We start from the raw sequence: 11,323 nt of genomic DNA, 5'->3' as shown, positions 1-11,323 counted from the left end.
CCCCAATTGTTTTTTGGTTCATTCTCTTATTCTGGAAAGAAGAAATGTAAGCTTCTTCCGTACTGAAATCTTTTGTTTGACTTCTTGGGTGCTAAAAAACCCCCTTCTTACATAATTTAATTAGATTAAAGAAATTATTTCTTCCTGTATGGGAAACAGAATTCGAAGCCCCCTGCAACTGCAGAAGCTTTGACCTGCATTTTTTTTGAATTATTCAAACTGAGTTTTGTATGCAATATTAATAACTAATCCTGAATACATAGTGTGTATAAACCTACTTTCAAGTACATCAGGTTGACTTAATTTACTTAAGAATTTTTTTCGGAAAGAAGGCAGTATTTTTATGATACCTATTTAAAAATGTACATCAACTCTAGCGGCGTCAAAACAATTTTTACAAACGTTATCTTTAACACTGTAGTAGACTAGACGCACGGCCGAATTTATGTCACGAAACTACCCAAATCACGACCTATATATAAAACGAAAAAAATCTCAATACATTCATAACTAGTAGAAAAGAGCCCCCCTCTTCTCAAGACATTAACTAGTTCTGAGGTCAGTCGTACCACAAAGAACAGGTATTTCTTTACTTCCTGATCACTGGAGAAACGACCTCGATCTGATGACGATCTGTCCCTATTAAAACAAAGCTTCTTGTGATCTTGAACTTGAATAATCTGCTCGGTCAGACGCACAAGAGTTTGTTTTAGGATGAAATTAAGGGACGCTGTGGCTTTGGCTTTGGGATGCTGCTTATGCCTGGTGCTAAGAGTGGACAGCCATGGAAGAATGGTTGAACCCCCAGCAAGAAACACCATGTGGAGAATGGATTTTAATACTCCGGAGAATTATGATGATACAGAACTCTTCTGTGGTGGACTAAAGGTCAGGGTTGCTTTATTGTGAAATTTAAAAGTAAAATTAACCCTTTTTTTGAATTTGTTTTTAAAGTTTTAGATCTAATTTTATGAAAAACTAATGAATCGGCAACTATTTATTAAAAAACTGAGTTTCTTGATTCCACTTCTGGTATAACATGATTACATGATTATGTTTCGCTTTGGTATAATATAATAACCCGGCAGATAATCTTAATTCTTATGTAGCGAAACAGAAGTTTTCAAAGCGTAGGCTATAAATTTAAAAGGAAAGATTATTGAGGTTTAGATAATTTTTTAATTAGAGGTAACTTATGAGATTTTGAATAAAAATTTTGCTTGTATATTAATAAATGCAACCTAAAAATTTCATAGTGATGATATGCAGTATATGATATATATATTTTAACAACTGTATTTAAAGTTGCTTTCAACTAACAGTTTTAAATAAGTTCTCCGTTTTTCATTGCTTTAAACAATTTATATAATTATCTTATGATCCAGAAACTAAGCAACGAAATACTTCGAAATATTTATGCATTATTATTGTAATTTTTACTATATATATATATATTAAAATATTTTGCATTTGTTTATTAAATTATTAAATTTTTCGAAAAATATTAAAGTTTCGAAACCTAATAAAATGCATAAGAGTGCGCTACCTATTAAATAAAATATGGAAGTAGAAATATTCCAATTGCAATCGCTTAAATTGAATTTTTTTTTTTTTTTTTTTTTTTTTTTTTTTTTTAGATCTAACTAAATAAATGAACTCTAAAAGAAGATTTTGATCAAATTCTAATAGTCGAAACTAATAAGATATAACAAACTTCAAGTTCATTTCTTAAAATTTAAGAAAACAAATTAACATTATGTAAAAAATAAAAACATATTTTAGCTATAATTTCATAACTTTAAATCGAAATGAAGCTGCGCAAAATAAAGCATGAAAACTGCAGAACAGTTAAAATTATTAGATTAGTTTTAATCATTATGTTTTAGAATTGTTTCATTCAATGAAGAAAATTGAGTTTTTAATCATCTTTACACTGCAGCAAATTGTAGTAAATCTAAATATAATAAATTAAAACAATTTCTTTGATGAAAAACTGTGTACTAAAGTTAAGTATTGTTTTAAAATCCAAAGCTCAGTCAAAATTTCTTTTCAGTCAAAATTTTACTCCAGTTCTTGAACTTACTTCAAAAAATTAATTTCTTCTAGCTTTTTATGTATGATAAATATTTATTTGCGTTTATTGATTTATATAAAATTAAATTATATAACTTCTTTAAATTACAGCAGTTTTGTTGCTAGGCAGCGTATTTAAGACAGTCTAAAGCACTGCTTTAAACATAAATTTAAATTTATCACTATTTTTTATGTTCCAACTAACAAAATTTTTAGTTTCATGCAAGTTCTTAATCACGTTTGCATTGATTTAATCATCCAAATACAGTGATTATAAAAAATAGCAATTAATAACAATTTTTGAAATTAAAATTGGTATGTCTAAAATTTCAAGATATTTAAAGATCGTGCTCCTTAACTATTAGGAATTTATACTGTAAGAAAATTAAAATAATAATATAACAATTCGTTTTACTCTATGAGATATGGCATAAATAATATCGTTCATTAATCTTTCATTATTTTAATGCACCAAACCTACGGTTTTCAACGCCCCGACAACTGAAGATTTTGCTCCATCTTCTGTGTGCTAAGAATGGAAAACATTTCATTTTAAAATTTCGTAACGATCAGTTTGGCGTCCCTCGGATGTTACGTTCGGGGACAGATGTCCCCATTTGCCCCGCACTCTAGCTTTGCCAGTGTAATGCACCAAGTACATACGAAATAATCAAATACTGTATAAGGAGCTGAACATTGTTCAACTCCTATTACAAACTGGCTAAACAATTCTACTAGAAATCCCGCTCGTTTGATAACGAATGCATTAACGCACATGATTATGACATAATTGACGTAAAAATATTAAACGCTTAAGGCCATTTCTGAATGCAAATATGGGTAGCATTCTCTGCTTGCCTTCTACTAACGATTACTGTATTATGTAGGTATTTTTTCCTTCTGAATTACTTTAGGACTTTTAAAAAGTCTTCCATCAAAGAATTCTAATGAATTGACAAAATTTGCAATAAGAGTTCTCATTCGACAGAGATAGTGTCTCGTGCACATGCACCCTGATATTCGCAAAATTTCACTATTTTTTAACAGGTTTCTGGATAAAGCTGAATATCTACACGGATTTTTTTTTTTTTTTTAATTACATTGAAGGTTTAAATGAGGAAACGCAAACCCTTTAAAAAAAGGCTTATATCGGCGTTGTTTTATTAGATTTTTTTTTAATATTCATGTAAGTTAGCGTCTCTAAATTATTTATTCTAGTGAACTATTAATATTTTAATATTTTAAAGCGAACTTATTACTAGTGCTGCCATCTATTGAAAAATAAATAAATTATTATTGATCAATAAGCAGTTTGCGTACATCATTATCCACGTACACCAGTTGCGTAGCAACATATATCGAAGACTACTTACATACTTTTATGTCAGCTGGTACATAACAAAGAATATTTTGCTCTTGCCAGAAACCTCAAAAAATACTATTTACGGTCTGAAAGAATCCTAAAAATTGGTATCTCAGGAGAGAAGAAATTTATTAAAAACTAAATATAAAAATATATTTTTAAAAGACCAAAAAGCCTCTCATAAAATAGTCTTACATCTTCTTGTTTAGAATTAGAATTAGCGTAGGTAAGAACAGTTAAAAATTAATGAACATATACAAGTCTTCGCTCTTTCAAAATTAATATTTTTCTTGTTTTATTCTTTTTTGGAACAAATGCAATGCATATATTTACATTCCTGAAGTACGCCTGACTTCCTTTTCAAGTAATTGATTATTTACTTCAAAATTCTTTCATTTAGTTTGAAATTAACGATAACTTTAGATTTCTTCTAATAAATAGTAAATGACTTTTATACTAAATTTTATCCTACTAAATTTTATAACTTATTTTTAAGTTAAATAATTAATAAAATGAGAAATGTAACTTATTTAAATAAACCACTAATTCTAAAATTTGTTTTACATTATACTCTGAAATTTCTAGCATATTTTACTGTACTGAAGACTCATAAAATAAAGACACCAGTTTAAGGAAATTAATCGGCTCTTTTACACAGGCTTTCAAGATTTTTTAAATGAATTTACGATTGCCTTACTGAAAATATTTTTGTATTTACATTTGCAAGTAAAGCATGCTGTGCACCCAGCAGATAGAATGGGCATACTTCTATTTCATAAATTCCATTAAAGATTGCGTTGGCATAAAAGTAATAGTACAATATCTTTAACTGAAGTTATATCGTTTATTGCAGAAAATACTCCACTTAGGTTTTAGCATCATAAATTGAACAGAAAATAAGTGGGATAAGTAAAGTCATAAATTATGGAAAACAATGCCATTTAATGTCCAAAATAAGTACTGTAGAAACACTCAATAGTATAATTTGTGTCCAGCCATGAGAAGCAAAATCCTCATTGCCATACTGCTAAAACTCTAAGACTATCCAGCATCAGTGATAAATAAAAATGTGTGCATCTGAATAATTCAATAATTCAATAATGCAACTAGATCTGAGAAATTATCAGATATTGCTTAATATACTAAGGGTGTAATTACTTTCGGCCATTTAATCATTGTTTTATTATTTTTTAATAATTAAAATATTTCTGTTTATTTTGTTCTTGATTCTTTGCTTTGATTATCAAGACTCAGAAATTTAATATTATGTAAGTAAGAAAAATATGTTTAAAAACTTTTGGCCTTGTCCTATATGTTTATACAATGATTCGATAATCAAAATTTAAGTCTCGTTGACCTATTATACATGCAATTACCAAACTACGTTAAACTACTGAAATTAGAATTTAAATTCCAGTAATTCTGCTTCTCACACTTGATAAAGAATTATCTCGGGAGAAAAACCGTTGATAAAATACCTGAAAGAAAAATTATTCTATTTGTATTAAGATCTCAGTTGTTTAATATGTTCTTTGAATTTTCAGGTTACTCATGAAATTAATGGCGGTAAATGTGGTGTCTGTGGTGACAGATACGATTCACCCGTTCCTAGACCTCATGAAAGTGGGGGCAATTTCACGTCCGGCGTCATCTCCCGGACCTACCAACCCGGACGAGTGCTGGAAGTTGTCATCGAGTTGGTTGCCAATCACAAAGGATATTTTGAGTTCTCCCTCTGCGAAAGGAACGACCCTTTAGAGAAAGAAACAGAGGAGTGTTTTGACAAGAGAATTCTGGAACTTGCTGACGGAACAGGGAAGCAATTCCACATTCCTAAAGATGATAACGGTTTTTATGTGGTACCAGTCAAGATTCCGAAAGATGTCAGCTGTTCGAATTGTGTTTTCAGATGGCACTGGAGATCTGGTATGTTTCCATCATTTCTGTAACCCTGTACTATATTTTATAGGTACTAACTGCATTCTGTGTAATGCAGAGAAGAACTTGATTTATAATCTTCATTTATAATATAATTTTGAATTATCTATAATATAATTCTTGATTTATAATGTAATTCTAATAATTAAACAAAATTATGAAAGATTATAAATGAAAGGAACATGAAGAGAATTTTTGATTTTATAAAGTTAGTTGCTGAAATGATTAAGGAAAAGCGCAGTAGATCTATTTGGCTAAGGAAGAGACGCCTGTATGGAAAGCTTTCCAACGGAAACTAGCTTCAAATCACGAAATACACATCAAATCACGAAATTTCTACGCAGTCAGCTAAGGTACTAGCTTTTAGCGGTCTTATCCATTCGACCACTGATCAGCTTCGCTGTTACTATGAACCATGGCAACAGCGAAACGAGAGGAAGCAAAAGTAGTATCTATTAATATTTACTTTGCGCAAAAATTGTAAGAAAAGTTCAGCGTTATTTTGAAATATCATCTAGTTAAGAAGAGATGAAACATGTTTAAAATATCTGTAAAAGATAAAAAATGTTATTAGAGGAAATTATACAAGTCTAGATTTTGAGACACGGTATCATATTCGAAATCTCTCTGACAGTCATTACGGAGTAGGCATAAAACTTATAGATATTAGTGACACTTCTGTCTTGATGAATGCAAATGAATATAGGACACTAGCTGACGGTTTTTTTTAACATTTTACCATATCTCATACCACCCAGTGTCTCGTGTCTTTTATCTGCCCCAACCACCGACAGCTCTACGTAGCACGTCACGGCTGTCACCACTTCTGAGACTTCCTATATGCTCAACATTTCCCCACTCTTTAAAGGTTAAATTTGCAGTATAATATATTTCTGCTTGAAAATATACCATGTATTATATTCTTCCTTGTGTTAATTTCTCAGTGTTAGTTTAGGTTTTATATGTTTCTTTCGTTATTTTATCACATATGGTTTTGGAGCATGTTTCACTATGAGTAATGTTTTGGTGAAAAAGTTTTCTCGTACGAAATTTTATGAGAGTTTAAAACTCATAACGAAAGAATAATTCATATGCTTCCAGAATATCGTAAAAAGTGATCCTGTGATGTTAAGGTTTTGTTGCTTCTTTACTATACACAAACCAACATAAACGAAACGATATCCATTTGCAGTTTATCTTTATATTCATGCTTACAGACCCTACAAAATTCTCGAACATGGTCACGGATAAGATCAAATGAGAAACTGTCATTGGCCAAGTACGTTGCGTACCTGTGTTGACAGATTAACTGTGATAAACTGGAATCCAAATCCATCCCATTTTTTATTGAAAACACGTCAACGTACGGAAAGTTTCAGTCTTTTTCATCTACTATAAATTTCTAGAAAGTACAGGAGGAATTCAGAACACACTGTTAAGAATTTACAGAAATGTAGCCTACAATGATTGTGACAAAGCAAAAAGTGGAAAATTGAAAGTAATCCGCGAAACCCACCTGAAAGCTAGTTTTTTAAAGAAACAGAATAAACATATCAAGCGGGAAAAAAAAGATATTATCTAGAAAATCTGACTGCAAGGTAAGTTCTGAAAAAAAAAAAAAAAAAACGCGTATGTTACTAACTGAAGGACAAAATATTGAGAAATGGCGTGCGATTTAAGCTTTTGTTATCAATGCTACAGGTCTTAGAGAGCTAAAAGAAAATAGAAGGATGGGAAATTCCAACTGGCACACAAAATTACTCTCAGAATATGAAAATTGGAATTAGAAAAACTGGAGAGTAATAATCAAAAAAATAAACGAACAATCGCCTAAAAGGATTTCTGAAGATTTTTTACTTTGTCGCTGACCTTGCAGTCCACTAGTCTATTGTTGCACTCATTCCTGTTAACGCATTTCTTTTTTCTTTTTAACTTTATTATTAAGCATGATGTTCTTCGCACTTACGCCATATACAATGCAACAAAAAAAATTACGAATATTTTAAAAGCCACATAGCAACATATGTTTTTAATTAATGATGCAGTGTTAAGTCTTGGCATACATTTTTCTATTTTTTTAGTCTTTTCTCAGTTCATCACATCAACGCCTAATTTTTTTAGTAAGATGCCATGCAAAACTTTTTTTTTTTTTTTGTCTTTTTATTATAGAAAATCGTGTTCTTAGGTTGCATAAACTAGACTGAAACACTGAAAGACGTTAAGTGTCTTTTCATTATGTATTGTAAATACCACACAAACAGGGAGACCTTTCTGTTAACTCAAATAAAGGTTTAACAGACGGCACCAACTCGTGCTTACAGAAGCCAGCAGTTATGGCTTAAATGAAAGATAATGGATTAACTAAAAAAAGTAAGTTAGCCTAATTGGACAATTGGAATAACGAGCAAGGTGGCCCTGAGCTAAGGTCAGCGTAACAAGCCTAATGGCGAGAATAATTCAACGTCACAGAATACTATTCGCAAGAGAATCAAATTACCAACGTGGCCTTCCAGCAGGCAAAACATGCTCTGATTCTACTCTCTAAAACCCTTCCATTAAGTAGTTTCTTCTTACTTTATTTGAATATTACACGAGCTAGCAATTTAGGTTCTAGCAGTAAAAAGGAAATGAGAGCGACAGGGAAGTAAATTAACATAAAATAGCTGGCTAAATTCCTAAACATTACCTCTACATTATTATTAACGTTTTATGTGTTAACGTTATTTATTAAATATCATGTTCTTCGCACCTACGTCATATGAAATTCAATTCAACAGCAAAATCACTAAATATTTAAAAACAGCATATCTTTAGAATTTCCGATAGAGAGTCTCGCGCTGGATATAAAAATATTTTGCTCTGTACAAGTGTTGCTCGTTTTCAAATCAATAAGCCTGTTAATCAAAAATTTATAAAAGTTTTACGAAACATGAAATACATATTTCGAAATCAAAAAATTCGGCTTTCCAGGTTCACATACTCAGATGGAGGACTGCTTTATTCAAAACTTGATAGCTCTAGGTACCGTTGTTTTTCACAGTGCGAAAAACATACATACATGTAGATTCTTCATTGTTTAAATTCTTTAAAAATAATTCAGGGAGATTACTATTTGGTGGTAACAATTTGAAAAATAATTCCCCGTTTACAGTAGACGACACTATTCCTGTTTCGAGACTAATAGCCCATTCGGACTAACGCCCTTTCGCTCTAATAACTAAATAAAATTAGAGCAATTTTACAATAAAGCAACTTTTATTCCTGTTAGATTAAAACAACTTTTATTCCTGTTCGATTATCTGTTTACTCGTATTTCATTCTACTTTTGAACAAAAAAATTATTGCAGATGCTTGTACAAAATGGTTAAGTTTATTGCGATGTATGTACTTCTAGCCGAAAACATATCCATATCTGACTACAGAATATGAGGACATCTTTGTGTGATTGTTAAGTATGACGTTACTTGCTGAGAATTCGATCCCAGCCGAAGAAGCTGTTTCTGAAAGTTGAAAGCATTCGTCAGGATAGATAGCTTCATTATCACTGCGATTCGTACTCACAACATCTTTCTACAAACTCATGATTATAAACTGGATAGGATATTCTGTTTTGAAGCTCTCATTATCTGCTCTCGCCTTTTAGATTTAATTGCATTTTGATATGCATTGCTCGAGACACGTTCATGTCTGTCATGCAATAGGCGCATCGCAGCCGGCCTCTTATGCTGGCATACCAGGAATATGCTTCTGTTAAAGCATGCAACAGTAATAGCAATTTATTATGACGCCATTCTGAAATTCCCTTGTAGAATAAACGTAAGGCAAAAAATCATTTGCGAAACATAAATTCTTTACAAAGCAAGGAAACAAGATACATAAATAGAAAAACGTGAGATAATAGTGTTGCGTTTTTCTTTTTTTCCTCTGACACCAGTTGTTACGTTATTGTCTTCCTTCACATTCATACTGGGTTCGTAGATTTGGAATGAATAACGACGACACTTGATGAAGTATCGGAACGCACTTTATTTACCAATATTAATCAGGATAGCTCCAAAACACTTTTACAGTCGTCGAAGATCTACTATACACTCGCTGGAACAATCAGCGACACAGGCTATCACGGTGAAGACAGCTTCACTGGAAAGCTCCCGACTCTGCTCGGTCGTTCTCGGAACTACACGTACTCTCGAGACTCTCCACGCTACAACTCGCGATGCACTCGACGACACCCAGAGAACAGCTCCCGACTCTTCGGTCCATTCGTTCATGGAGCTTAACACACTCTCTCGACGATGCAGTAACTGCGATACGCTAAGAGACTCTTCGATGCACTTGACGACCCACTCGGCATTCGCTGCCCGCTGTCAACTCGATCGACTCCGTATGAACTGACTAACTCGAAACTAACTCGCACTCTAGACGAAGCACACTCTCACTGACTGCGGATCAGTAGGGTTTATATAGTTTGGGGCTGGTGTTCGAGAACATTCTGGGCTAAACCGGTAAGAATTCGTTCCAGAAAGTTCTCCGTCCGTCCGTGGCATATCGCCAATTTCGTCGCCAAACGCGCAATTTCTCGCCAAGTGTGGCATCCTGCCTTCCCTTGCCATTTTATGGCAACCCTAAAACTGTTTTGCGGGGAAGCCATCTTACAGCGCCTATACATTTCGTAACAATAGATACAACAATGGAATGTTCCGAAATGCTAAGTCTATGAAGTAAAATAAACCAAATGCATAAATTAAATTACAGAGAACGTCTCAAATCCTCCCTCTGCAATAGAGTGAAATAGATAGATGGTCATTACAATTTAATAAACAGTGATACATAGAACAGAATAATTGCATACAATACATAACGCCTAAAACTCCTGGTATGATAAATGAAATACAAATTTAAATCTTTAATATTGTAAAGTATGTTTACAACTACAAGTATACACGAAGTGCAATTACAATAGAGTTATTTTATTATATGCGTGTAAATTACAAATCAATTACGCTAACTACAATAAAACAATTTTTGGCTTTGAAGAACAAGATTATGATTTCCAAAGTTTTAGACCATCCTCCTTCCATCTGTCATAGCTTCTCATTACAATCATGTTCTTTGCATCAAATAAGGACTACTATTAGACTAATTTATTTTTATTATCCATTCAAATATTTCTTCGCTAATATTATCACTCTGTTTTATTTGATATGACTTTTTCTTTTTCAGCAAATAACTGGGGAGATTGTGACAACAACACTAAAGCCGTTGGTTGCGGTCCTCAGGAAATTTATCGCAACTGCGCTGATATCGCTGTATTAGCTGGGGCCGGTGTTCGAGGCAACGCAGCATTTAATCCTCGGCCACGTGGTCCAAAGGCCTTAAAAAAGCATGCCGTAAAAGAACATCACAGAAATGGTCGATTTCAGCGTCACCATCGGAGAAAGATGTAAAAAACGATTTTGGATTCATTGTGCAATATTTCGATATTTATTTATTGTAGAGTTTTTACTTGTTTCGTATATCTATGTTTATCGCTTCCTTTTATCATATTTTGATCAATTGTAATTAAAAAATTATTTATACATAAGTAAAGTGGATTTTTTGCTTTCATTTGGTTAAAACCAATTTTGTAGCCTCTCTAGCAAGAACAGATTGTTAAACTTTAAAGCAGTTAAAAGGCAAGTTTAAAACCTTTAAGTCGAAAAACTTTAGATGTATCGTTCAGTAAACGCAATTTAGAAGAAAGTAAGCCGCCTTATGTATGAATGAATCATTTTATTTCTAGAGATATCATAATGCATTTGTAGACTATTACAGTTACTTGCTCAAATAGTTCTTCAGAATTATAGTTTACTCATATTTATTTTATAGCCATTCCCGCAAGAACTATGAATAATACAAAGGCAAAAAAATATTGATTTATTTTAATAGATGTTATCTAACAATTTTCGA

General features: G+C 32.2%; 1 protein-coding gene across 1 annotated transcript; it reads left to right on the top strand.

The window, feature by feature from the left end:
• Positions 1 to 629: 629 nt before the first annotated feature.
• On the top strand, positions 630 to 10,963 carry LOC118184856 (uncharacterized). The gene is made up of 3 exons (XM_035354582.2): positions 630 to 888; positions 4,981 to 5,362; positions 10,598 to 10,963. Exons 1-3 carry the CDS (start codon positions 715 to 717, stop codon positions 10,819 to 10,821), a joined length of 780 nt encoding a protein of 259 aa, XP_035210473.1. The 5' UTR covers positions 630 to 714; the 3' UTR covers positions 10,822 to 10,963.
• Positions 10,964 to 11,323: the final 360 nt, after the last annotated feature.

Source organism: Stegodyphus dumicola, chromosome 7 (assembly GCF_044657685.1).
Source record: "Stegodyphus dumicola isolate Sdum_Otavi_A_Nest chromosome 7, ASM4465768v1".
NCBI lineage: Eukaryota > Metazoa > Arthropoda > Arachnida > Araneae > Eresidae > Stegodyphus > Stegodyphus dumicola.
This window is presented reverse-complemented; position numbering and strand designations above follow the sequence as displayed.

Excerpts from the sequence above, each read along its gene's own strand:
- LOC118184856 (XM_035354582.2), top strand. The coding sequence starts at position 715 with ATGAAATTAAGGGACGCTGTGGCTTTGGCTTTGGGATGCTGCTTATGC. Across the intron at positions 889-4,980 it reads TCTTCTGTGGTGGACTAAAG|GTTACTCATGAAATTAATGG; the intron begins GTCAGGGTTGCT and ends TTGAATTTTCAG. Across the intron at positions 5,363-10,597 it reads CAGATGGCACTGGAGATCTG|CAAATAACTGGGGAGATTGT; the intron begins GTATGTTTCCAT and ends TTTCTTTTTCAG.